The following is a 27,923-nucleotide window of genomic DNA, read 5'->3' on the forward strand; positions in this document are numbered from 1 at the left end:
TCCTCTACCTCCTCCTCCATCCCTACTTCCCCTTCCTCCTCGATGATGTCTCCTTCCCTTTCATCCTTTAACACATCCTCTCCTTCCTCCTCTTCTTTCTTGTCTTCCTCCTCTCCCTGACTGCAGTCCAGCACCATGTGATTGGGGGTGGTTTTCCCCTCCTCCTCCTCCTCCTCCTCTTCCTCTTCTTCCTCCTCCTGTCCTCCCTCGGTGTCGTCATCCAAGGTGAGCTTGAACTGGAACTTGTCGATGCAGGCGTTGAGCCTCTTGTCTGGGCCGAGGGGGATTGGGGGTGGGGAGATGGGGCTCTGGGGGATGGTGCTCTGGTACCAGTCCCTGTTGTCCTCCAGAGTGTCCAGGATGTCCTGGGCATCAGGGTGCACCAGGTCCCCCCACGTCTCCCACAGAGGGTGCACAATGTAGTCGATGAAGCCCACCTACAGCACACAACACCAGGAGAATCAAACACACTAACAAACATCACACTAATAACAAGCACATTACACGGCTAAGGAATTTGTGTAAGCAACATGAGATGACATTTCTAAACATCAATCATACTATTAAGAAAGCATATATAAGCATTAAGCTTTTATAATTACTTTGAAAGTGATCCCAAAATGTGAGTTGTGTGTATGTTTCCTAACCTGACTCTTCTCCACAGAAGCAGTGTGTTTGTCACACATGGGGCTGATCTCCATGCCTCTCTCCCTCTCCTTGTCCCCCTGTCTAAAGAACTCCTCCATGATGCGCTCAGTCCACTCTCTGTACACGACCAGGGGCTTGGTGGGGTTACTTAGGTCCGCACAGTGCACCATGTTCCTCAGCACCTGCAGACACACACATAAGGTCAGGTATCACCAGTGCACAGTAGGCGTTGTGAATTTTCTCAAGCTTATGTTTAGAGGTCAGAGGGGAAAGCTCACCTGGATGCGGTCAGTGTAGTGGTCGAGCAGGAGCACTCCTGAACTGGTCACCTTCTTCGTCTCCACCATGGTCTTCAGATCAGCCAGCAAACTCATGTGCTTGGACATATCCGTCGCCAACACCTTGAGAGGTCAATTAAAGGAGGAGGTCAAACAAAAACAAACATAAAAATAGAAAATAACATTTAAATAACTCTTATAAGCCCCGCCCCTTACTGAGCCAACAGAGCAGCCCATTAGTGGGTGAGTGTGAGGGGCAGGAGCCTCACCATATCGATAACGAGCTTGCGCAGGCTCTGTCTCTGCCTCTTGCTGAGGTTCTGGAAGATGTCACAGTTGTCCTCGTGGAGCAGCTTGAAGCCCACGGCCAGGTGGTGGTTCTCCAGGACTGACTCATCGTTGTACATCAGAGCCAGCTCCGAGTCTGGGGGAAGAGGACAGACAGAACACACCGGGTCAGTACAGAACACATACTAGGTCAGAGGACCTGTAGACACACCCCACTAGTAACCTTTTCACATTACAGTGCTGACTCTGACATTTTCTTTTTACGTTATCAGCTGTGCTACACTGACTGGTGAGTTGAGCTCAACTGAGATGTGGTTCAGGGAGCTTTATTCAGTTATAATGCAGTGTACTGTACAGCGTCCTGTCTCCTCCTTTCTCCATTGCAAGGACTCACTGGTGTTGATGAGGAACTGGTTGGACACGCCAGGATGATCCACATCATGGATGGCAGCAGCGAATAACGCAGCCAGGATCTCCAGATCAGTGAACACGGCCTGACGGAGAGAGAGAGAGATAGAACACAGTGTAACCAATCACGTTTTAGAACAGCCTACAGGACATGAATGTGCGATGGCAGTTAGAGTGCAGCTGTGTGCTTCACGTTAGCTGTTGTTAGACGTAGCCTCAGTGTGGGGTGAAATGTGGTTCTTACGTCCAGAGCCGGTGTGGACAGCAGGACGTGGGTGGACTGGGTGACGTCAGCGGCGTGGAGGCTGTTGTGGTAGGCCACGTTGGCATGGTAGTGGTCCTCCAGGGTCATAACGTAGGTCACGAAGGTGTCGACAGGGATTCGAAACGTCTTCAACAGATCCCTCTCCTACAGGGAAGGAAAACACAGTGTCACGCAAACACTCAGGATCCTATACACGTATATGAACAGCAAAGTCTACATTAAGTCTATATGACCACTCTTACCGAAAATCTAATGGATAAAACCACCCACCTGGAAGATGGCGAACATGATGCAGCTGAGAGGCCTATTATTGGAGAATTCAGCCAGACGAAAGATATTAAGGCCCCACTTATTCAAGTCATCCAGCTCCTGGTCAACAGACATCAGAATCAGAAACAGAATCACCTTTATTTGCCAAGTAAATGTACACATACCCAGAATTTGACTTGACATATGACTCCATTTAATCCCTCCAGAGACCAATAAAGATCAATAAATCAAACCAATTCATTTTTGTCCACTCTAATGGAGATAGATGTTTTTGGGCCGTATCTCTGAGGCCATTCATGCCACTGTGTTAAATCCTGTTGTACCTTTGAGAGGACATTCTGTTGTATTCAATGATATCATATGACTTTGTACTTTCTCATCCTGTTTTAAAAAAATGGCTGCCATCTTAATTTAGCACATTATTTTATTTAAAGGAGAAAGTACATGTATGTAAATGGGTAATCATAATTTTTGTGAGTTCGATATTAAAATTGTTTCCAGTAAGTAAATACAGTACATGACCAAAAGTATGTGGACACCTGCTCTTGTCGAACGTCTCATTCCAAAATCATGTGCATTAATATGGAGTTGGTCCCCCCTTTGCTGCTATAACAGCTTCCACTCTTCTGGGATGGCTTTTCACTAGCTGTTGGAACATTGCTGTGGGGACTTGCTTCCATTCAGCCACAAGAGCATTATTGAGGTCGGGCACTGATGTTGGGCGATTAGACCTGGCTCGCAGTCGGCCTTCCAATTCATCCCAAAGGTGTTCAATGGGGTTGAAGTCATGGCTCTGTGCAGGCCGGACAAGTTCTTCCATACCGATCTCAACAAACCATTTCTGTATGGGCCTCGCTTTGTGCACGGAGGCATTGTCATGCTGAAACAGGAAAGGGCCTTCCCAAAACTTTTGTTGGAAGCACAGAATCATTGGAAGCACAGAATCGTCTTGAATGTCAGTGTATGCTGTAGTGTTTAGATTTCCTTTCACTGGAACTAAGGGGCCTAGCCTGAACCAAGAAAAACAGCTCCAGACCATCATTCCTCCTCCACCAAACTTTATAGTTGGCACTATGCATTGGGGCAGTTAGCGTTCTCCTGACAGCCATCAAACCTAGATTTGTCCATCAGACAATGAAGAGTAAATCTCGCCAATGGTGGCGCACTTTACACCATTCCAGCCGACGCTTGGCATTGTGCATGGTGATCTTAGGCTTGTGTGCATCCGCTCGGCCATGGGAACCCATTTCATTAAGCTCCAGACTAACAGTTATTGTGCTGACGTTGCTTCCAGAGGAAGTTTGGAACTCAGTAGTATGTTGCAACCGAGGACAGACAATTTTTACACGCTACGTGCTTCAGTACTCAGCAGTCCCGTTCTGTGAGCTTGTGTGGTCTACCACTTTGTGGCTGAGCCATGGTTGCTCCTAGACGTTTCCATTTCACAATATCAGCACTTTCAGTTGACCGGGGCAGCTCTAGCAGGGCAGAAATTTGACAAACTGACTTGTTGGAAAGGTGGCATCCAATGACGGTGCCACGTTGAAAGTCACTGAGCTCTTCAGTAAGGCATCTCTGTTGCCAATGTTTGTCTATGGAGATTACATGGCTGTGTGCTCGATTTTATACACCTGTCAGCAACGGGTGTGGCTGAAATAGCCAAATCCACTAATTTGAAGGAGTGTCCACATATGTTTGTATATATAGTGTATCTGTGGAATAGTTTGGTGAGTTTTCAGAACAGTGTAATATATTTTTTCTTACATTAAATAAGAGCTAAATAAGATATTGTGTATAAATATCCTGTATTTTTCACTTACTGTACACATATGTATTGTAATGTAAAAATGTAAAAATATAATATTCACCTCATCATAATATCCACTACAGTGCATATACAATCAAATAAAATAATAAAATAAACATTGTAAAATGTTTATTTCACTCCTAAAAAAGTCATAATTCATAAAGCTTTTTTTCGCTGGGTCTCAGCAGGATATGTCATTTTAAATCATCTTCGAAGTGACTGAGTGTTCATGTGTGACTATGTGTAAGGGTCCACAGATCCCAGATCCAGTACAGGTATACCGTACCCTGGCCAGTGCGTCCTCCTGTTCCGTCTTGACTCCGAAGCGTGGCATGGTGGTGTTGATGGACAGGCTGGAGCTGTGCGTCAGCTTCTTCACTCCACTGATATGACACATGGGCTTGTCCCGCTCTCGCTCCCGCAGGGTCGGAGACGGGATCTCTACCTCATTCTGCTTATCTGGAGGAGACATGGAGGTCAGAGGTTAATTACAATACTTTCGAATGCTTGTTATAAGCATGCATTTATAACTTATTATTATAAAGGCTATAGTGTGCATCATTACAGGGCTCACTTGTAAAGAGACCCCGGTCTAAATGACTGCCTGCACTGTAAACCCCAAGGCCTTTTTAACTCAAATACTTTGAGTAAGTGGAACTCAAAGTCATTATTACATCAAATGTTTATGTGGTACTGACTCAAAACGAAATCACATTAATTCAATTTTCTAAAGTTATGACAACAAATTAACTTTTCTTTTTTCCCCCAGCATGCTCTACTGCAGGTTGATTTTTGGGAATTGTTTTGAATATCTGTGTTCTGTACATTGAGTGATTGATTGATTCATCTTATGTAAAACACAGTTAAATAACATACATTTTTCTAAACTAATCCAATAAATTAATTTGATTTTTTGCACCCGTCACAGAAATGGTTGTTCCAATTGAAATGGCTTAGGTAGTCTCCTCACACTGTTCCTAACCCTGGCAGTCATTATGAATGCAGGTTGTGAGTGAATACACTGTTGGATAGCCTAACTCTGGCTGGATTCCAATAGGAATTACACATCACTTTGCAAGCCAGCCTAAAGTGACTTGCAGAAGTCTGGTATATTTCCCAGGTTTTCCAGAAATCTGGGTTAGAAGATTGCTGGAAATCCTTCAACCTAGATTTTTTTTGAAATTTTGGGAAAGTTCCCTGATGTGGCCTGTCAACCATGAGTTTCAGGCCACTGTTTTAGAGTAAATCTAGGCCTCAAAATAAGGCCTTATGAGATATGTAATGTTTAATTATAATGATAACATTCAACTAGGAATTCACTTGGGGAAGGCCATAGGACATCTGTGTTTCTGTTACTAACAAATACAGTCATGTGTGACGATTCCACAATTCACTCAAAAAGGCAAGGCGCACTGGGAAATTATATTGGAGGCGTGGCTTAGAGGGGGCATTACTCTGATACAACTCAAATCAGGGCCCCCTACAAGCTCACAGTAATTCTATCAGTTTGATTAATAACTACTAAATCACTTTAAGTAACTGTACTCAGATATATTAAGTTCAACGCGTTTCCTCAAACGTTTTGAGTAATGACAGCACATTGGGGTTAACAGTGTGGATAAAGGTTAAATATTAAATAAATGCATTATACTGGTCAGTATTGACTAAAATATAACCCTCTTTCTAAATGGCAGCCGTATAGTGCACTACTTTTGACCAGAGCCACATACATAGGGCTCTGATTCGTTTTCTAGTGGATAGAGGACTGAGGTGTATAAAGGATAGAAGACAAACAGAGACCCAGTCAGGAGTGCAGGTGAAAGGGGAGGTGTGTGACTCACCCAGGAAGGTAGTGGAGATGTATTCAGACACCTGGTTCCCTGAACGACTCATCTCTGACAGGTGAGATAGCTCCCGGTTCAACATCCTCTTAAACTGGGGGAGGAAAAGGAGAGAGAGATGGAGAGAGGGATAGAGAGAGGAAGAAAGAGATGGAGAGAGGCAGAGCATTATATTATTACCAAGAACAGGAGAAGACAGAAGTTAGAGGTATTGCTTGAATAGTGTCGCTGAAATAATGTTCAAGCTGGATTTCATACCATGCCAAAAATAGCACATCGTACTCCATAAGAAAGGAAATCTGTACAAATCCCTTTTTAGCTAAATACATCTAACACATTGTTTTGAAAAACAAAACAATGGGCAGCAGGTAGCCTGGTGGTTAGAGTAAAGATATGTATAACTAACCCAAGATAGTTCATCTGTGTCATTTTCAAAGGGAGCAGATGAAGCATAGCGGGCAGAACGAGCAAGGAGGTTGGCAGAGCCAAGCATGAGCTAACAACATCCCATCGGCCCGTTCTAGCATGTGCTTGTGCAATAACTCAATTCGCCATGGCACTCATTGTAAACATCATTTTTTTTTAAACTTTGTCAAATGATCATGTCTACAAACGTAGTGCACTCTGTTCGAAACAGATTGTAGTTTTGGGAACAGAAAACTTTAGTGAGATCAGGCTTTGATGAGCTTGGGCTTCGATAAGAAAATCTGCATAATATCGGCCCAGTTCCAACTCGTGCCATACTCTCCCATACTGCCGGCCTCCGAGCTTCCTCTCCTCACCATATATTGGTGGGGAGTGGAAATTCCAACCAGAGGCTTCAGATTTATACATCTGGTGAAACATCGGTCTCTATCTGTGGTTAGAGCATTGGGACAGTAACCGGAAGCTATCTAGTTCGTATCCCCGAGCCGACAAGATAAGAAATCAATCGTTGTACCCTTGAGCAAGGCACTTAACCCTAATTGCTCCCTGGGTGTCTCAGGGGGAGCTGGGATATACAAAACACAATTCACACATGCTCTTTCAAGTTTTTTTTTCAATCACTGTGGCATATTGTTTCAGGTATAAGTTGTTTATTTTCAAAACTCTAAGTACAAACCTCTAACCTGATAACACTTGTAATGCCCCCTATCTTAGGTTCAGAACCTTTCATCGTGCATTCATTGGAGTTGAACACATCTTTCACCCTTGAGTCACTCATGCAAAATCTATTTTCCGTGAAATACCATGAGAACATTTAGTTTAGTCATCAATACATCAGGCTCACCATTAAGTCATTTGAACTACCATTTTTAACTAACTAACTAACTAACTAACTAACTAACTAACTAAGATACTTTCTTTTTGAAGTGCTGAATAAAAATAATAGTAATTGTATTGTTAACAAATCATATCAAAAGTACAGTGAATATTGCATTTTGAAAAGCAGATACTCAGATTGAATACGCTTCCAAATTGAAGGAGTGATTTGGTGCAGTGAACAAGTGACTGTGAATTTGTTTGTTGTACTACTCAGTCAATTGAAAATGTACTTAGAGTTTAGATTTTTGTGCTTAGACTGTTGAAAATGTACCACATACTTGTGAAAATTGCACCAACGTGAAAAACTGTAATACGCACTTGAGTATGTGTGAAACAGAACAAATGATTATTGTTAATTAATATGAACCACTATACCTCATTCAGGATACAGGTCATACCACTAAACAAAGACTAATACTGTACATCGGCTCTAACCTCAATCAAAAATGTCAACAATGTAGCAAAATATGAATTGTGTTTGATACTGATGTATCACACATCTACTGTAAAATAGTGAAATAGAATTCCTAAAGAACACATGGGTTTACTATACAACATTCATACAGTACGGTATGACCTTGTCAACAGGCAACCACTGCAGGAGCCTGACAAAGCAACAGCATGTTGGAGCAATGGTGGAAGAGCTGCCGTTTTCATTCAGCACGTTCTGTGTCTTTTGGTGATGATGTCACACAACCTGCCTGGAATGCAGGTGAGAAAAAGATATGACGCATGAATAGGACACATATGTACCATATGGCTAAACAGAAAATGTAATGTTGCATAGACTTCCTGTCGCGATGTCTCAACCAAACATGAGCGGATCTTGAAGACTGTTAGTAACCAAACACATTCCACTACCAGAGGCAGTCACGTGCAAGCAGGCGCAGTGCGATTCGGACAAGTCCCCTCAGTCTGTGTCCCACTGACTGATCCTTCACACATAATAATCTCCATGGCAACCATAGAGGTTGCCCTAGCAACTGCCTCCTCACAGTCAGTCCTGCAGCATGATGGGAGCGAGGGAGGGAGGCGGCTGCTGCTTGGGTGACAATCTCAGAGACTAGGCAGGTGTCTCTGACCTTTTTCAAGGTCAATCCTCTCCTCTCCATTCCTTTCCTCTCCTCTCATCTGCTCTTCTCTCCTCTCCCTTGTTCTCCCCTCCCCTGTGTTCTCCTCTCTTCTTCCCTCCACTCTTCTCTGCTTCTCCTTATTTCTCTACTCCTCTTCTCTGCTCTACTCCCGTTTCCTCTCTATTCCCTTCTCTCTCTTACTCACCTCTTTTACTACCTTCCCTCCCACTCTCTCAACCTTCCCTCTCTCACTCACTCATTCCTTCCTACTTCTATTTTTAATTACTCTCTCTCTCTCATCCCTTATTCCAGTCCAACCAGGTATTAGTGACAGTTCGACACGGTTAGAACAGTCAGGTCTCTTTTCCTCCGTCAGAAGCCACTACAACAGTCAGATAGATAGATAGATAGATAGATAGGTCATGATAATGCACCAGGTAGGTACTGTAGACTAGTTAGCCAGTCAAGCCCAGTGACACAGTTATGCTGCAGGATCAATCTCTCTCCATCTCTCTCTCCATCTCTTTGCTATATTGAGTCATAATCTGCCAACCAACACAACCCCAGTGCCAGGACACACAGACGCCACACCACGCTACCGTGCTTCCTCATATGGCCCCCTGACTGATGGAACACAAGATGCCGGGAGGAAGCTGTGAGAGACGCAAAGGGGCATCATCAACCCTCTGATAACTGACTAACATATGGACACCCAGGGAAATGTGACATGTATTGTAACAGGCAGGCTCTTCCTGCACTTCCTGTTTTTCACATTACAATAGCAGTTTACAGTAATGCTCTTTGATGACAGCATGGTGAATCAGCTTTCACAACCAACAATCCATTCAATTTCACTTTGTTTATCAAAGTACTGTATATATATTTTTTTGCTAATGGTAATGGTAAGGCTGTTGTTAGACTCTATCTTGTATCAAAACAAGAGTTGTCATATTGCAGCAGATTGCTAAAAACACTGCATGCTTAGAGATGGGGGGAGTGGATACAGCTAGCACATTTGGTTCCTTGGAAGTTGTGGGAGCGTAATTCTTTGGCTTCCTATTGGTTCTGGGAACGAAGCCATAGGTTTCCTGACTGGTAATAAGTACTTTTTTTGTTTTTTACTTTCTTAGAACAGAAGTGAAAATTTTGCCTGTTCTGTGAATGTAAATGTTTAGGTTACAAGGAGGTTCTGAGAAGGTTTTTACTATGGTTCCCTGAAAGTTTTTCTGGGCGTTTTCATTAATCTTCTGAGAACAGAAATGATAGCTTATTTGAAGGTAATTAAATAACGTTCTGAGAACATGTTTCAATAAGACTTTTAATTACACTGCTAGCTTAGTTTTGGGTTAAGTGTTTTTAACTGTTTAGAAACAGTTCAAAATTGCACATACATTTATTTTGTTATTGTGGCACGGTGTCAGTGAAATTCTAACCTATGATCTTATACTATGTATACAAAAGTATGTGGACACCCCTTCAAATTAGTGAATTCGGCTATTTCAGCCACATCCGTTGCTGACAGGTATATAAAATCGAGCACACAGCCATGCAATCTCCATAGACAAACATTGGCAGTAGAATGGCCTTGCTGAAAAGCTCAGTGACTTTCAATGTGACACCAGAGCTACCCTGGTCAACTATAAGTGCTATTATTGTGAAGTGGAAATGTCTAAGAGCAACAACGGCTCAGCTGCAAAATGGTAGGCGACACAAGCTCACAGAACGGGACTGCCAAGTGCTGAAGCGCGTAACTCGTAAGTATCATTGGACTCTGGAGCAGTGGAAACACGTTCTCTGGAGTGATGGATCATGCTTCATCATCTGGTAGTCCAACGGATTAATCTGGTTTTGGCGGATGCCAGGAGAACGTTACCTGCCAAATGCAAGGTGCCAACTGTAAAGTTTGGTGGAGGAGGAATAATGGTCTGGGGCTGTTTTTCATGGTCGGGTCTAGGCCCCTTAGTTCCAGTGAAGGGAAATCTTAACGCTACAGCATACAATGACATTCTAGACAATTCTGTGTTTCCAACTTTGTGCAAACTATTTGGGGAAGGCCCTTTCCTGTTTCAGCATGACAATGCCCCCGTGTACAAAGCGAGGTCCATACAGAAATGGTTTGTTGAGATCGACGTGGAACAAATTGACTGGCCTGCACAGAGTCATGACTTCAACCCAATCGAACACCTTTGGGATTAATTGGAACGCCGACTGCGAGCCAGGCCTAATCGCCCAACATCAGTGCCCGACCTCACTAATGCTCTTGTGGCTGAATGGAAGCATGTCCTCACAGCAATGTTCCAACATCTAGTGGAAAGCCTTCCCGTAAGAGTGGAGGCTGTTATAGCAGCACAGAGGGGACCAACTCCATATTAATGCCCATTATTTTGGAATGAGATGTTCGACGAGCAGGTGTCCATATACTTTTGGTCATGTAGTGTATGTTCTTTATCCATTGTATAAGTCTACTGTGCCACCAGGATGGTCTATTTTAGTCTATTCAAATAGACCCCATTTCAAAGGAAACAAGCACTCATTAGGATCAGGTGTGGCCAATTACTGGGCGCGGCCAACACACCTGAACACACTTAACAAGAGAGAGGATAGAGAGAGTTTTGTTGACGCTTTGAACGGAATGTATGTATTTTTAAATAACATTTGCAGAACATTCTTTGAACGTTACTAATGTTTTCTTGTGTTTTTTTATGTTAAGTTTTCTTAATGTATTGAGAACATGAATTTAATGTAACCATGAGGAAACCTGTAGAAAACGTTGTGCTGAAGTACAGAAATTCCCACGTTGTTTCGTAACGTACTCTGAACTATTTGAGAATATTCCCCATGTTAAACCAGTTGGAGAACGTTCCTACAACATTACCAACATTTTTATTAAATCTAACCATGTTTGAACCTTTAGGACATTTTTGTGCTGAGAATGTTCCAATGCCAAGCAACTGTTCTGCAATATTCCCACAAAGTTGTGGGTAGGTTGTATGCAAAATAACCACGAGACAACCACACTCTCACCAAGCTCTAAGAAACATACGGTTCTGAGAACGTTATGTGCTAGCTGGGTAAGATGTTGCTGCATGTATCTCAGTAAAGCACAGACAAGACAATGGTTCATGAGGGCTGAACCTGTGTGTGTGTGTGTGTGTGTGTGTGTGTGTGTGTGTGTGTGTGTGTGTGTGTGTGTGTGTGTGTGTGTGTGTGTGTGTGTGTGTGTGTGTGTGTGTGTGTCGAGGATGGAGATGGACATCTTGTGATAAAGCAGGCTACCTGTAACAATAGGACAATAAAGATTTTCTTAATAGGAATTTCTGTACGATTTTAAGGGAATATTGTCTGTGGTTTGAATGGAGGAAATTAGTCCCTAAGGTGAACAGTTTTGAGTTTCTATCTTCAGGTTGAAGTGTACTGCAGCTGAGGTTTAGTGCGCCCAGCACCACAGGCAGCATGACGACACATTACAGGGGGAGTTTAGGGTTAATAAACTCTGAAAACTCAATGCCTTTTCCCCTTCAGTGCCCACATGCATAAATAATGCATAGAATATGAAAACAGATTTGCTGAGGGAAAATATAAACACACAGTCTCTCAACATACATCCTGTTATGCCTGTCATCTTTAGGTCATGTCCTCCCTGTCCCAACTGGTCCCTGCAATCCGCACAGCTAAAACGCACACAACTGACATGGTTCTCTTTTCAACATGAAACTTCAACGGCTTAACAAAATCACACCTACTAAGTAGAATGGACAGACAACAGCCTAAATAATGCACAGAACAGCAAGGGTGGAAAAACAGTTCATCAAAACAGCTATCCAAGATGGCTGCCTATCTGTCTGGCCTGGTTCCCTTCCCCTCCCAGCCCTACTAGCCCTACCTGGTCCCACCATCCGATGAGCCAGGGTCTCGAGCAGGTCTCACAGAACAGGTCTACTAGAGGTGTCCTGCGCTCCGCTGCCATCCCAGACCCTTCCAGAACCCCTCCGGCAGCCGCACCTAGGTCCAGCTCCAGGTCTGGCCCTCCTCCCCTCCCCTGCAGCTGGCTGTAGCTGGTGGAAGAGCGGGGCAGCCGGTAGCCGCCTGGCACGGGCGAGGGGCAAGGGGACGGCGAGGCGGGGTCAATGGCCTCTACCACACCCATGCTTAGGGTGACGGGGGGCGAGGGGCGCTTTCCCAGACAGGAGGACCGGTAGTGGAGCGGGCTGGGGGTGGGGGCGCTGCAGGTGTCCCAGCAGCATGAGGAGGGATTCGTCGTCAGCGTGTGGGCAGCGTGTAGGCCGCAGCCGGCCAGGCCGGGACACTCCAGAGCGACAGCTTCCCCCCGCCGAGGGTGGGGGGGGCGAGGGGTGGAGGGGGAGAAGGACAGGGTCCACTGGTGCTCACAGTCCGTCCCTACATGCAGTTGTCCTGGAAGCAGGCCACCCACCCAGTGCGTCCAGATATGGGCCCCAGTGTGAGGACGGTCCACAGATGAGGGTGCCCCGCAAACGGCAGGCCAGGAGCCCCCTGGATCCCCAAGCTCCAGAGACTACATCTCATCCCAGCTGGTGAGCAGAACTGACCCAAATCAAACAGCAGAGTGGGGAGAGGGGGAGGATAGGATGGGAGAAGATGGAGAGTGAGAGGGGGACTGTCTGAAGGGCAAAGAGAGGCAATGGAGGAGGAGAGGGAAGAGAGAAAAGCCAAGATGTTGTAATGAAAGATAGGTCAGACAGACTGACAGATGGAGATAAAAGAGGAGAGAGGAGCTTAGAAGGATGGAGGGATGGAAAGACGGTGACGGTGACGACAGGGTGGGAAAGATGACCGTAGTATTGAGCGATGGGACAGAGGAAGAGGACAGGGAGTGACAGAGAGAAAGCGGGAGACAAATGACAATGGAGAGAGAAAGAGAAGGAAGGAGAGACAGAGAGAGAGAAATAGGGAGCCAGGCCTGTGATGTTGCTAGCAGACGGGTGGTCAGGCTACAGAATCACAGCGGAGCTCTCGGTGTGGGGAAAAACAGGCTCTCTCCTCGTCTCCCTGCGTTGCGTCTACTCTGCAAAGTGCCCCTCCCCCACAGCGCACCGGATCCAGGGGCCGGGCCCAGTCGTCCTCCTGCTGCATCAGCCCCGTATGTGCCTCAGTGATGATCCCAACACACACACAGTCCACAGTCCTCCTCCCAGTAGCTTCCCCCGCAGTATCCCAGTCACTCCATTGTGTCTCCCTGGGCTGGTTAAATTATGTCTGAGGTTGAAACTAATCCAAGAGCTTCAGGCTCCCCTTATTTTTCCTTCCTCTTTCCTTCCTCTTTCCTTCCTCCGCCGTAGCAAAGCCCTGCTGCCTCCTGTAGCGCCGTCTCCCTGGATGCTGTAGACAGCCCTTGCAAGCTAATCAGCCAGACAGCATGCACTTGTGTGTGTGCGTGCAGCCTGAATGCGCATGTGCTGCAGACAGCATGTACGCCTGTCGGAAATGTGTGTGTGAGAGAGAGCGAGTATGAGGGAGGGTGTTCATATGTGTGTGTGCATGTTGGTGTGGTTTTGTGTGTATGTGTCTTTATGGCGCCTGTCTGCTCTTAAAGACCACAGCATTCTCTCTGCTTCTCTGTCAGCCAGGAGCACACACACACACACACACACACACACACTCCCCCCTCTCTCACTTTCGCTCTCTCGCCCTCTGTCTGTGTCTCAAACACAGGCATCCTTACACACATACAAATCCAAACTGCTGTCTTTTGCGTTCTGAAACAGTTGCAACATGCTACATTCCCCTCAGGGTGACAAGAAAAACAAGAATACCACACTGTCTCTTTTAGACACAACACTGTTGAAGGAACCTTGCCTCTTTTTCATTGGTCGCTTCCCAGACCACAAGCCCTGTGGTCAGAGTGGTGAGCCAATGAGTAAAAGGGAAGGGCAGACCCTGTTGTTCGATAGCAACCAAGGTTACAGCAGAGACATCAGCATCAGGACCCCTCCTCCCTCTTCTCCTGTGCTCTGTGTCTTCCCTTCCCACCCACAGACCCTCACCCTCACCCTCCCCTTCTCTCTCTCTCTCTCTCTCTCTCTCTCTCTCTCTCTCTCTCTCTCTCTCTCTCTCTCTCTCTCTCTCTCTCTCTCCCCGTCTCTCTCTCTCCATCCTACATTTTAAGCGGAACATCTTGCTGCAGCTCATGCATTCATGTGCACAAATACACATCCGCTACAAACACAGACTCTAAACTGCAGTATACAGTATACACATATCACCCATACCTTTGTACATATAGAGCATCTGACAAATCTTTTGGGCATTCTGTGTACATGCACACATACACTCACTTCGGACTCAAAAGGACAATACACAAATCCCAAACATCACTGGGACTAACAGCTCCTGCGAGCCACAAGACTGTGATAGTCCACTGAGCTAAAAGCTAGACATTATCCTGGGGAGCTAACCCAAGTCATCACATGTCAGACAAGGTTACTCATCACGAGAGTGTGGCTGACCGATCCACCTCTGTTACATTAGCTTGGCCAGTCCACAGTCCACATTCACATAGTTCAGTTCCGCTAAATGCGAACAAGGCTCCCAGACATTAATGAAACATACAGTATGGGAGACTGATAATAGTATTGATATTTAGTTATGCACAGTTGGACTAGGAAACACAAATACGTTGAGGTTGTGGTAGAGGGCATAGGAGAGGGCCATGGATAGATGAAGAGGTGTAGTGTAGGGTTGTGGTGTGTGTAGGGTAGTGGCAGTGGTGGTGTAGGGTAGCGGTAGTGGTGGTGTAGGGTAGTGATAGTTGTGGTGTAGGGTAGTGGTAGTGGTGGTGTCGGGTAGTGGTAGTGTAGGGTAGTTGTGGTGGTGTAGGGTAGTGGTAGTGGTGGTGTAGTGTAGTGTTAGTGGTGGTGGTAGTGTATGGTAATGGTAGTGGGGTGGTAGTGGTAGGGTAGTGGTAGTGGTAGCGGTTGTGGTGTGTGTAGGGTAGTGGCAGTGGTAGTCTAGGGTAGTGTTAGTGGTGGAGGTAGTATATGGTAGTGGTAGTGGGGGTGGTGTGGTAGGGTAGTGGTAGTGGTAGTGGTGGTAGTGTAGGGTAGTGGTAGTGGTGGTGTAGGGTAGTGTTAGTGGTAGTGTATGGTAGTAGTAGTGGGGGTGGTGTGGTAGGGTAGGATAGTGGTAGTGGTAGTGGTAGTGTAGGATAGTGGTAGTGGTAGTGTATGGTAGTGGTAATTGTGGTGTAAACTAATGGTAGTGGTGGTGATGGTGGTGGTGGTGGTAGTGTAAAGTAGTGGTAATTGTGGTGTAAACTAGTGGTAGTGGTGGTGTAGGGTAGTGTTAGTGGTGGTGGTAGTGTATGGTAGTGGTAGTGGTAGGGTAGTGGCAGTGTAGGGTAGTGGTGGTTTAGGGTAGTGGTGGTGGTAGTGTAGGGTAGTGGTGGTGGTAGTGTATGGTAGTGGTAATTGTGGTGTAAACTAGTGGTAGTGTAGGGTAGTGGTAGTGTAGGGTAGTGGTGGTGGTAGTGTAAAGTAGTGGTAATTGTGGTGTAAACTAGTGGTAGTGGTGGTGTAGGGTAGTGTTAGTGGTGGTAGTGTATGGTAGTGGTAGTGGTAGGGTAGTGGTGGTTTAGGGTAGTGGTGGTGGTAGTGTAGGGTAGTGGTAGTGTAGGGTAGTGGTGGTGGTAGTGTATGGTAGTGGTAGTGTAGGGTAGTGGTAGTGGTAGGGTAGTGGCAGTGTAGGGTAGTGGTGGTTTAGGGTAGTGGTGGTGGTAGTGTAGGGTAGTGGTAGTGTAGGGTAGTGGTGGTGGTAGTGTATGGTAGTGGTAATTGTGGTGTAAACTAGTGGTAGTGGTGGTGGTAGTTGTGGTGGTGTATGGTGGTGGTAGTGGTAGCGGTGGTGTAGGGTAGTGTTAATGGTAGTGTATGGTAGTGGTAGTGGGGGTGGTGTGGTAGGGTAGGGTAGTGGTAGTGGTAGTGGTAGTGTAGGATAGTGGTAGTGGTAGTGTATGGTAGTGGTAATTGTGGTGTAAACTAATGGTAGTGGTGGTGATGGTGGTGGTGGTGGTAGTGTAAAGTAGTGGTAATTGTGGTGTAAACTAGTGGTAGTGGTGGTGCAGGGTAGTGTTAGTGGTGGTGGTAGTGTATGGTAGTGGTAGTGGTAGGGTAGTGGCAGTGTAGGGTAGTGGTGGTTTAGGGTAGTGGTGGTGGTAGTGTAGGGTAGAGGTAGTGGTAGTGGTGGTGTAGGGTAGTGTTAGTGGGGGTGGTAGTGTATGGTAGTGGTAGTGGGGGTGGTAGTGGTAGGGTAGTGGCAGTGGCAGTGTAGGGTAGTGGTGGTTTAGGGTAGTGGTGGTGGTAGTGTAGGGTAGAGGTAGTGTAGGGTAGTGGTGGTGGTAGTGTATGGTATTGGTAATTGTGGTGTAAACTAGTGGTAGTGGTGGTGGTAGTTGTGGTGGTGTATGGTGGTGGTAGTGGTAGTGGTGGTGTAGGGTAGTGTTAGTGGTAGTGGGGGTGGTGTGGTAGGGTAGTGGTAGTGGTAGTGGTAGTGTATGGTAGTGGTAATTGTGGTGTAAACTAATGGTAGTGGTGGTGATGGTGGTGGTGGTGGTGGTGGTGGTGGTAGTCTAAAGTAGTGGTAATTGTGGTGTAAACTAGTGGTAGTGGTGGTGTAGGGTAGTGTTAGTGGTGGTGGTAGTGTATGGTAGTGGTAGTGGTAGGGTAGTGGCAGTGTAGGGTAGTGGTGGTTTAGGGTAGTGGTGGTGGTAGTGTAGGGTAGAGGTAGTGGTAGTGGTGGTCTAGGGTAGTGTTAGTGGGAGTGGTAGTGTATGGTAGTGGTAGTGGGGGTGGTAGTGGTAGGGTAGTGGCAGTGGTAGTGTAGGGTAGTGGTGGTTTAGGGTAGTGGTGGTGGTAGTGTAGGGTAGAGGTAGTGTAGGGTAGTGGTGGTGGTAGTGTGTGGTAGTGGTAATTGTGGTGTAAACTAGTGGTAGTGGTGGTGGTAGTTGTGGTTGTGGTTGTGTAGGGTAGTGGTGGTGGTGGTGTAGGGTAGCGATAGTGGTAGAGGTGGTGTAGGGTAGTGATAGTGGTAGAGGTGGTGTAGGGTAGTGACAGTGGCGATGTGGGTTGACATAGTGGTGATGTAGGGTAATGGTAGTGGTAGAGGTGGTGATGGGTAGTTATAGTGGTGGTGTGGGTAGACATAGTGGTGGTGTAGGGTAATGTTAGTGGTGGTGTAGGGTGGTGGTCGTGGTGGTGGTAGTGTAGGGTAGTGGTGGTGGTAGAGGTAGTGGTGGTGTAGGGTAGTGGTAGTGGTGGTGTAGGATAGTGGTCATGGTGGTGCGGGCTAGTGGTAGTGGTGGTGTAGGGTAGTGGTGGTGGTAGAGGTAGTGGTGGTGGTAGAGGTGTCTGTAGGGTAGTGGTAGTGGTGGTGTAGGATAGTGGTAGTGGTGGTGTAGGGTAGTGGTGGTGGTAAAGTTAGTGGTAGTGTAGTGGTAGTGGTGGTGGTAGTGTAGGGTAGTGGTAGTGTAGGGTAGTGGTAGTGGTAGTGGTAGTGGTAGAGGTAGAGGTAGTGGTAGTGGTAGTGTAGGGTAGTGGTAGAGGTAGTGGTAGTGGTAGTGTAGGGTAGTGGTAGTGGAAGTGGTAGTGGTAGTGGTAGTGGTAGTGGTAGTGTAGGGTAGTGGTAGTGGTAGTGGTAGTGGTAGTGTTGGTGTGTGCTAGTGGTAGTGGTAGTGGTGGTGGTAGTGGTAGTGGTAGTGGTAGTGTAGGGTAGTGGTAGTGGTAGAGGTAGTGGTGGTGTAGGGTAGTGGTAGTGGTGATGGTAGTGGTGGTGTAGGGTAGTGGTAGTGGTGATGGTAGTGGTGATGTAGGGTAGTGGTAGAGGTAGTGGAGTGTAGGGTAGTGGTAGTGGTGGTGTAGGGTAGTGGTAGTGGCGGTGTAGGGTAGTGGTGGTTTAAGGTAGTGGTAGTGGTGGTGTAGGGTAGTGTTGGTGGTAGAGGTAGTGGTGGTGTTGGGTAGTGGTAGTGTAAGGTTGTGGTAGTGTGGGCTAGTGGTTGTGTAGGGTAGTGGTAGTGTAGGGTAGTGGTAGTGTAAGGTTGTGTAAGGTTGTGGTGGTGTAGGGTAGTGGTAGTGGTAGTGTAAGGTTGTGGTGGTGTAGGGTAGTGGTAGTGGTGGTGGTAGTGGTTGTGTATGGTAGTGGTAGTATCTGTGTAGGGTACTGGTAGTGGTAGTGGTGGTGGTGGTAGTGGTAGTGTAGGGTAGTGGTAGTGGTTGTGCAAGGTAGTGGTAGTAGTAGTGGTGGTAGTGGTGGTGGTGTAGGGTAGTGGTAGTGGTTGTGTAGGGTAGTGGTAGTGGTAGTAGTAGTGGTGGTGGTAGTGCTTGTGTAGGGTAGTGGTAGTAGCTGTGTAGGGTACTGGTAGTGGTAGTGGTAGTGTAGGGTAGTGGTGGTATGGGATAGTGGTAGTGATGGTGTAGGGTAATGGAGGTGGTAGAAGTGGTGGTGGTGGTAGTGGTAGTGTTAGTGGTGGTGCGGGCTAGTGGTAGTGGTAGTAGTAGTGGTGGTTGTCGTAGTGGTGGTGTAGGGTAGTGGTAGTGGTTGTGTAGGGTAGTGGTAGTAGTAGTGGTAGTGGTAGTGGTTGTGTAGGGTAGTGGTAGTAGCTGTGCAGGGTACTGGTAGTGGTAGTGGTAGTGGTAGTAGTAGTAGTAGTGGTGGTAGTGGTGGTGTAGGGTAGTGGTAGTGGTTGTGTAAGGTAGTGGTAGTAGTAGTGGTGGTGGTAGTGGTTGTGTAGGGTAGAGGTAGAGGTAGTGGCTGTGTAGGGTGCTGGTAGTGGTAGTGGTAGTGTAGGGTAGTGGTAGTGGTGGTACGGGATAGTGGTAGTGGTAGTGGTAGTAGTAGTGGTGGTGGTGGTAGTGGTGGTGTAGGGTAGTGGTAGTGGTTGTGTACGGTAGTGGTAGTAGTAGTGGTGGTGGTAGTGGTTGTGTAGGGTAGAGGTAGAGGTAGTAGCTGTGTAGGGTGCTGGTAGTGGTAGTGGTAGTGGTGGTGGTGGTAGTGGTGGTGTAGGGTAGTGGTAGTGGTTGTGTAAGGTAGTGGTAGTAGTAGTGGTGGTAGTAGTGGTGGTGTAGGGTAGTGGTAGTGGTGGTGTAGGATAGTGGTAGTGGTGGTGTAGGGTAGTGGTAGTGGTGGTGTAGGGTAGTGGTGGTGGTAAAGGTAGTGTAGTGGTAGTGGTGGTGGTAGTGTAGGGTAGTGGTAGTGTAGGGTAGTGGTAGTGGTAGTGGTAGAGGTAGTGGTAGTGTAGGGTAGTGGTAGTGGTAGTGGTAGTGGTAGTGGTAGTGGTAGAGGTAGTGGTTGTGTAGGGTAGTGGTAGTAGCTGTGTAGGGTAGTGGTAGTGGTGGTGTAGGGTAGTGGTAGTGGTGGTGTAGGATAGTGGTAGTGGTGGTGTAGGGTAGTGGTAGTGGTGGTGTAGGGTAGTGGTGGTGGTAAAGGTAGTGTAGTGGTAGTGGTGGTGGTAGTGTAGGGTAGTGGTAGTGTAGGGTAGTGGTAGTGGTAGTGGTAGTGGTAGAGGTAGTGGTAGTGTAGGGTAGTGGTAGTGGTAGTGGTAGTGGTAGTGGTAGTGGTAGAGGTAGTGGTTGTGTAGGGTAGTGGTAGTAGCTGTGTAGGGTACTGGTAGTGGTAGTGGTAGTGGTGGTACGGGATAGTGGTAGTGGTAGTTGTAGTAGTAGTGGTGGTGGTGGTAGTGGTGGTGTAGGGTAGTGGTAGTGGTTGTGTAAGGTAGTGGTAGTAGTAGTGGTAGAGGTAGTGGTAGTGTAGGGTAGTGGTAGTGGTGGTGGTAGAGGTAGTGGTAGTGTAGGGTAGTGGTAGTGGTAGTGGTAGAGGTAGTGGTAGTGGTAGTGTAAGGTAGTGGTAGTGGTAGTGGTTGTGCAAGGTAGTGGTAGTAGTAGTGGTGGTAGTGGTGGTGGTGTAGGGTAGTGGTAGTGGTTGTGTAGGGTAGTGGTAGTGGTAGTAGTAGTGGTGGTGGTAGTGCTTGTGTAGGGTAGTGGTAGTAGCTGTGTAGGGTACTGGTAGTGGTAGTGGTAGTGTAGGGTAGTGGTGGTATGGGATAGTGGTAGTGATGGTGTAGGGTAATGGAGGTGGTAGAAGTGGTGGTGGTGGTAGTGTTAGTGGTGGTGCGGGCTAGTGGTAGTGGTAGTAGTAGTGGTGGTTGTGGTAGTGGTGGTGTAGGGTAGTGGTAGTGGTTGTGTAGGGTAGTGGTAGTAGTAGTGGTAGTGGTAGTGGTTGTGTAGGGTAGTGGTAGTAGCTGTGTAGGGTACTGGTAGTGGTAGTGGTAGTGGTAGTGGTAGTAGTAGTAGTAGTGGTGGTGGGGGTAGTGGTGGTGTAGGGTAGTGGTAGTGGTTGTGTAAGGTAGTGGTAGTAGTAGTGGTGGTGGTAGTGGTTGTGTAGGGTAGAGGTAGAGGTAGTGGCTGAGTAGGGTGTTGGTAGTGGTAGTGGTAGTGTAGGGTAGTGGTAGTGGTGGTACGGGATAGTGGTAGTGGTAGTGGTAGTAGTAGTGGTGGTGGTGGTAGTGGTGGTGTAGGGTAGTGGTAGTGGTTGTGTAAGGTAGTGGTAGTAGTAGTGGTGGTGGTAGTGGTTGTGTAGGGTAGAGGTAGAGGTAGTAGCTGTGTAGGGTGCTGGTAGTGGTAGTGGTAGTGGTGGTGGTGGTAGTGGTGGTGTAGGGTAGTGGTAGTGGTTGTGTAAGGTAGTGGTAGTAGTAGTGGTGGTAGTAGTGGTGGTGTAGGGTAGTGGTAGTGGTTGTGTAGGGCAGTGGTAGTAGTAGTGGTGGTGGTAGTGCTTGTGTAGGGTAGTGGTAGTAGCTGTGTAGGGTACTGGTAGTGGTAGTGTAGAGTAGTGGTAGTGATGGTACGGACTATTGGTAGTGATGGTGTAGGGTAATGGAGGTGGTAGAAGTGGTGGTACCTTGTTGGAAGCCATGTCACCGACGCTGCGGTGGGTCTGGATGGTCTCCAGCTGGTCCAGACACCAGTCTAACTCAGCCAGAGTCTCCCTTGCCATCTGCTGGTACGTCTCATCTACACACATACACAGGAGAGAAGAGGGTGGCATTAATGTGCTGTATGTATTATTATAACCGGTATGATCTCAGCATTGATATAATATAGTGTATCATAATATAATGGTCTGTGTATCAGTCATATTCTCTGCATCTGTTCTCTTGAACTGTATCAGTCAAATTGCTACATTTGTCATTTCTTAGAATTGTTCAGTTGAGACTCCAGATTGACACTTATTATTCAAATCATCTGCGGAATTAAATGCAGCCCATTATTGAGAAAGCCACAGGCCATGGTACTGCAAATTCTTCTATTAATATCGGTGCATTTCTTTATGAGTTTTTGGAAGCTTGAGTGCACACTACCAAAACACTGTGAGTTGTGTGGGAGAGTGTTCCCAATCAGTAGACTAAAGTTCATTTTAGCAGGAAACCTACCAGAGAGTGTTGCCTGGGGAACAGTGGGTTGGCTTGTCACTGGTGACCTCCTGTGGACAAATAGATCATTACATCATCATAGGAAATGATAAAGCGTGCTCTCTAGTGGACTCTAAGAACATTACGGTTGTATTGGGCATGAATTGTGTAGCGTAACAACATAACACTGGAAATAGATAAGCAAACATATTTAACCTCATCTGTATTATGGACAATAACATTTGTGAGGAATCATAAACTATTTGCATAGATCTGCATCGCAGTCTTTTGAAATATTGTTGTGGCCAACAATATTAAAAACAATGCCTCCTTTAAGAGAGGCTCTCTCAGCTGTCTCTTTCTCTACATGGAGGTTCAACTTGCAGTCTAGTGAGGGAGGATTCTGTTTGGAGCTGAGAGCATCATGCTCACTAATTATGGCTCTAGATAATTCCACGGTGCATTGTTACTGCTCATATTGACGTACTGCTAAAAAGTCTGCCAACTCATGCTCTGCCTGTTTCTTGCATTACAAAGGAGGATATATTTAGCATTATTGACCACTTCTATCCTTGTGAATAACCAGTCAGTCAGGTAGTCAGGCAGTCAGTCTGTCTGTCAGTCTGTCAGAGAGTCAGCCAGTCGGGCAGTCTTTCAGTCAGTCTTCCACTGGGGACATGATGATCTCAGCAGAACACGATAAAGACACAACGTGAGGAGAGTATTGCCACATTATACCCTACTGATATGACACAGTTCTGACAAAATAGAAGGAAGAAATGTGATATTTACTAAAACCACATATGAAGAGCTTAATTCAAAAACAGTAAATATCCATTTTCAGAAATGTTGGTAAATTCACTGTTATTGTTTAACGAAATAATGAACAGATTGGTGTTTTTTCACTATCTAATCATGGCATTTGGTTGTTCAATGACAGACATGTATTTGTTTAAATCGATCACTTGGTCGTTTCATTTCAGAGAGACAAATAATAATGTATTTTCTTTGCAAAATGCTGTATATCCGCATCATTCTCAGAGAAATAAGAGAGTACTGTTAGGTTTTACACAGTCAAATGTAACAAATAACTACCCGTTTTTATAACGAAATGTACCAATGATACATTTCTGACATCAATATAATAAAAAATAACTATTATAATAATTCAATACAGTAATATGATATCTGTATATAAAACACTTACATTTGACATTTGAGTCATTTGGCAGGTGCTCTTATACACAGCGACTTATATAGTAAGGCATTCATCTTAAGATACAGTAGCTGGGTGAGACAACCGCATATCACAGTCAAATATACAGGTCACGAAGATTCCATTCCAGCTAAACAATGGATATATTGCGTTTTGCAAAAAAACACATTTTCATAAACATCTAAAATCTATTCCAGAAAACTTCTTGAGAACAGTAATATTTTACACACACATGAAGGTACGCACAATTAATCATTCCTGGTGGAAAAAAAACACAAGTGAAAAATTGGTTGATATAGTGTTTTGGAAATCAACTCTTCATATTCCAGTGAGAATAAGGACTGCACAGTCCCAGTGGGAACATATCATTCATGCTGCGATAGAGAAGAGAGATGTGACCACATTAAGAGGGGTTGAAAGGGTGACGTGGCTGACGGAATGCTACTGACTTGTTAGTGGGTGTCGTGACATTGGCGAGGATGGTGAAGTTGCTTCTTACAGTTCGTAGACTGGCCAACACCTGGGGGATGGACGGACGGTGGGTGGTGGGGGCGGCGGGGAGAGGGGAGAGGGCAGAGAGCAGAGCGAGACAAATTCACTACATACTCAGTTTAGCCCCTTTCAAGTTCTTTACGGCATTGTTCTATCTTTAGGCAGGAAGGGTGAAGTGTACGCCACTTCATCAACAAACTGCAGTGCTGGTGCTTACCTGAGCAAAAGGGGTGACTATGAGATCTTCTGCATGCCTGTAGAAAGAGAGATAGAAAATGAACAAAGGAAGGAGATGACAGTAAAGTCAGCAGGATAGATGGAGAGTTATCGCTATGACAGTTTGCATGAACACATACGGGATATGTATGTGAACCAATGGTATCCATAGCCTTATCTGACCAAAAAGCATCTTTCTGAAATGGAAGCAGACCAAGACAAATTACACCGCTGTGAAGCGAAAAATATTTTAGTATGAACATTAGCATAATACTGCCATAATCATAATAATCATAAATGCCAAGTCGGCTGATTGTGATTGTATAGTGAGTAATGTATGGTGTTGCAGCAATCTGGAGTGTCAGTGAGGCTACTTTCACTCAGAGGGGTTTTAACCATGTGGATTAGCCAAGGTGGTTTTGATGGCATGTGATGAACACAGGAAATGGAGGTTGTAAGGGGGTACATACTCACCAAACCAGGGTTCAATTAGCACTATACATTAGCTGGGCTTGACTGAGTTTGCCTGGTGCAATGGAACCAATGGAATAGTCTTATAAGTTCAAACCCCCGCCCAGGTTTGATACTCACCCCTCACTGTTGATGGAGGAGTTGCGTGACATGTTCTTGGGGGACATGTCATAGTCGGAGTCTGATCGGTACAGGAAGGACTCCCTGCGCTCCCCGCGACTCCTGCACCCCTCTGTGGTAAAGGAGGGGTGCAGCCCCAGCACAGGACTCGCCTGCGAATCCATGGGGCTGCGGCCGGGCGAAGGACCATTCTCTGAGTCAAAACTGAAAGACAAAGTGAGAGAGACAGGAAAGTTGTCTGGATCAATGCTTCATTTAAGGCATGTTCCTGTATATTATATATATTTACACACTAAGAGGTTGGAATAAATCTGTGAATTTGTAAAAAAAAATGATAAATCCCTTTTAGTGTAAGATTTGTTTAAAAAGACAGCCTGAAATTCAGACCAATAAGAAAGAGAGTTCCAAACCTCTCTGCCAATAACACCTAGTATTCCCCTCCCCACTCAGACCACTCCCAGGCAGACAGTCCTAGCAACATTCTTGCTTGAGAAATTGCTCTTTGCTAAGTAGCTATTTTTGTATGTTTTTGACCATTTTAACTTAAAACAATCTCACCAAGGTACCAATTGTTACCCATGAATTAATTGATGTTGAGATATTTAAAACAATATATATGGGGGATTGGAGATGATGCAGACAAGTACTTTGATGGAAGCTACAATTCATCTGCAATATTAAAGCTGATCTACATATATACACAAGAGCACCATACCAATCTAGTGTTACAGACAACCACATGACCCCAAACACAAGATTAGGAATAATCTCAAAGAGAACCAGTCGAACAGAAGCTTAGTGAGAGTTTAGCCAAAGTGTACACAGAAACATACTTCTTAGGTTTAGGGTGATTTCTCTTTTTTGAAACATGAATGTCTCTACAGCTTCCTCAAAAATGAAAAGCACATCATGGAGGGAGATATTGTGAAGCCACACACACACACACGCGCAAGCACACACACACACGCGCAAGCACACACACACACACACACACACACCACACGGCCTATTAACTGTGCATGGCTACTTGAACACCATGAATACCTGAGAGGAAGGTGAGACTGAGACGACAGTCTGCGCTCTATACTGCGGTTGAGCTTCATACGCCGGAAAAACACGGAATTCCCGTGTCCCCGAGTGTGGTCGTGATCAGGGGACACAGGTGAGTTAGCGGAGGTGACGTAGGGAGAGGTGGGGGTCAGGCTGGGCGTGGTCAACCCCTCGGGGGTCTCCCACAGATTCATCTGTCGTGTCAGCTTCCTCTGACTCATCTCTGGAAGCTCTGGGCACGACGGAGAGGACTGACGGAAGAAACCACCATCCCTCTCTCCCTCTTCTTCTCTCTCTCTCTTCTTCTCTCTCTCTCTCTCTCTCTCTCTCTCTCTCTCTCTCTCTCTCTCTCTCTCGCTCTCCCTCTTCTCTATCTTTCTCTCTCTCTCTCTCTCTCCCTCTTCTTCTCTCTCTCTCTCTCTCCCTCTTCTTCTCTCCCTCCCTCCCGACCAGAAAAAAACTCTGTCTATCAAACTTTGTCTGCTACTGCCAACACTTCAACCTCCCAATCGGTCTGTCAGTCACTCTCCCTCCTACGCTCCCCCCTGGCCCCCCGCCTTGTTCCACGGTTCAGTAGCAGAGCTCACATCCCAGACAAAGAGAGTTCTCCTGCACACACCAGCACAAAATCCTGCCAGTCAGAAAGCCCTTGATAACAGACCCTAATCCTATAGTTTTATTCCTGGTCCCAATCCTCAGAGTCCACGTTCAGTTGAAGTCTTCGAGCTTTGATCCTGAAGACCTGGAGTACTGCTGCATTTGCTCACGTCCTTTGTTCACCTCCACACCACTTTGTTCCCTGTTTCTCAGCAGCTTGTTTCTCCCTGTGTAGGTTTGTTTTTGTTTATTCTGTCACTGAAGGGCGGCAGTGCAGCTGTAACCCACAGCCTCTCTCTCAGCTATCAGCTATCTGAACAGGGCCACTCTCAGGGGAGGGCTTCTGATATTTCACTAGCTCAGCTCTCACTCTCTATCGCTCTGTCTGAGTCCACATACTTTTCCTGTGTGTCCTCCTCCTGCCTCGCTGTCCTTGTCCTCCCCGACCAGGCCCCTCAGGGACACTGTGGCTGCCACTCTGCCCGGGCGTCTGCCCAATGTTTCACTCACACCCACACCACCTGGAGGACACACCGACGCTGGTCGGTCCGATGCTCCGTTTCCTTTCTTTCTTTCTCTCTCCTTTTCTTCGCTTTCTCTGCCTGTTGTTTTCTCCTTTACTTTCTTCACCTCCCCCTGCTTCAAGCGTGTGCTCTCTTTCTCTCTCCTTATCTCCCTGTTCACCGTTTCTCTAGCAGCAACAGACCACCGGCAGTAACGCGAGAGAGAGAGAGAGAGAGAGAGAGAGAGAGAGAGAGAGAGAGAGAGAGAGAGAGAGAGAGAGAGAGAGAGAGACCAAGTGGATGAGGATGGAGAAAGGAGTCAAGGAGAAAAAGGAGGGAAGGGCAGAAGAGAAGAGAAGGAGGAGTGACTCATGGCCTGTGGAACTGTTTACAAGAGCATGCATGATTTGTTTCCAAAACATTATTTTTTAACATCAACAGCCAAGCCAACAGCCAAGCTTCTTGACCTTTGCAGTACACAGAAAAACATGGGCCTACTGACCAAGTACAGAGCTACTACACAAACAGACCCCTACTCTGAGAAAGTCATTTTGTGAAGTTTAAAATGTACTGTGTCTGCATACACATCAGAGTGTGTGTGTGTCTGTGTGTGTGTGGGTGTGTGTGTGTTGTTTCTGACAAAAAGAAGAGAGACAAGAGGAGAGTTTATCTGCATGTATGCATGAACACTTGTGTATGTGCATGTGTACAACAGTGAGTTTGTGTGTATCGGTTTGTTTTTTCATGCTAATGTGAATCTTGTGTCATCCGTTTCTTTGTTTTTGCAGCAGCAGCCGAGGTAAATCCCGGTGCATGAATTCTACATACCACTAGGCTGACTAGACAAGGCAGATAGCAGCACAAAGACTATCCACAGAGCAGAACACTACAGAGATGAGATGCCTTGTCAACCACCCATTTCCCCCTCCTCTCTCTCTCTCTCTCTCTCTCTCTCTCTCTCTCTCCTCCCACACTGTCACTGTCTGCTGTCTTTCAAGACCCTTCCTTTCCCTTTCTGTCATGTGTCTCTCTTCCAGTGACTCACCCCAGAATAATGAAGGAAAAAGAAGAAGGCACCAGCTGGATGGTAGAGGGGAACTCAGCTCCCATTTGTTTGTGGGGCACAAGGGACCCGCCTGAGCATAGCCCTCTTAAGTCACTCATGAACAGTCCTTTATGAAATATGGGCTATGGGAACATTGCTCTGATCCTCTGACTGCTGAAGGATTCCTACTCATTGTGACGAATGCAATTAAAAGCTGCAGAGGGTTGATGCAAAATTTAAAAAGTCCATAATCAAATGATCAGTTATTAAGTAATAAAGCTGGACGTTTCAGTGTGAATTTGTGTGAACAAACACACAAACACTGTATACATGCACATGCATGCATGTGCACACACACACACACACACACACACACACACACACCCTAACAAAGTGTGATTTTCTACCGCAAACACTTCAGTATCCCTGCACATTGTCAATTTGGTATTGGCAGTGTACATAGCTTCCTATCTTATTTGTTATTTCTCTTGTTTTCTTTATCATATAGAGTACCCGTCAAAAGGTTGGACACAAGAATAATAGTGAAGACATCAAAACTATGTGTCACGACCTCCGCCGAAGTTGTTTCCTCTCCTTG

General features: G+C 46.1%; 1 protein-coding gene across 2 annotated transcripts in view; it reads right to left on the reverse strand.

Moving 5' to 3' along the window:
• LOC110486363 (cAMP-specific 3',5'-cyclic phosphodiesterase 4B) overlaps window positions 1–25,538 on the reverse strand; it is a 26,410-nt gene extending 872 nt beyond the window's left edge. The window contains exons 1-15 of one of the 2 annotated variants that reach the window (XM_021557895.2): window positions 25,175–25,538; window positions 24,131–24,334; window positions 23,541–23,577; window positions 23,281–23,351; window positions 21,637–21,686; window positions 21,105–21,217; window positions 5,806–5,899; window positions 4,251–4,423; window positions 2,158–2,256; window positions 1,867–2,031; window positions 1,609–1,708; window positions 1,196–1,350; window positions 927–1,049; window positions 648–830; window positions 1–437 (exon numbers count right to left, since the gene is read on the reverse strand). The exon at window positions 1–437 is cut by the window's left edge and continues 872 nt beyond it. In XM_021557895.2, coding sequence (XP_021413570.1) covers window positions 1–437; window positions 648–830; window positions 927–1,049; window positions 1,196–1,350; window positions 1,609–1,708; window positions 1,867–2,031; window positions 2,158–2,256; window positions 4,251–4,423; window positions 5,806–5,899; window positions 21,105–21,217; window positions 21,637–21,686; window positions 23,281–23,351; window positions 23,541–23,577; window positions 24,131–24,334; window positions 25,175–25,401 — 2,231 coding nt within the window. In that variant the 5' untranslated portion in view covers window positions 25,402–25,538. Of the gene's footprint in view, window positions 438–647; window positions 831–926; window positions 1,050–1,195; window positions 1,351–1,608; window positions 1,709–1,866; window positions 2,032–2,157; window positions 2,257–4,250; window positions 4,424–5,805; window positions 5,900–12,066; window positions 14,104–21,104; window positions 21,218–21,636; window positions 21,687–23,280; window positions 23,352–23,540; window positions 23,578–24,130; window positions 24,335–25,174 lie in introns of those variants that run through there. The other variant, XM_021557896.2, reaches the window with a different exon arrangement.
• Window positions 25,539–27,923: the final 2,385 nt, after the last annotated feature.

Source organism: Oncorhynchus mykiss, chromosome 13, assembly GCF_013265735.2.
Source record: "Oncorhynchus mykiss isolate Arlee chromosome 13, USDA_OmykA_1.1, whole genome shotgun sequence".
In the NCBI taxonomy this organism is placed as follows: domain Eukaryota; kingdom Metazoa; phylum Chordata; class Actinopteri; order Salmoniformes; family Salmonidae; genus Oncorhynchus; species Oncorhynchus mykiss.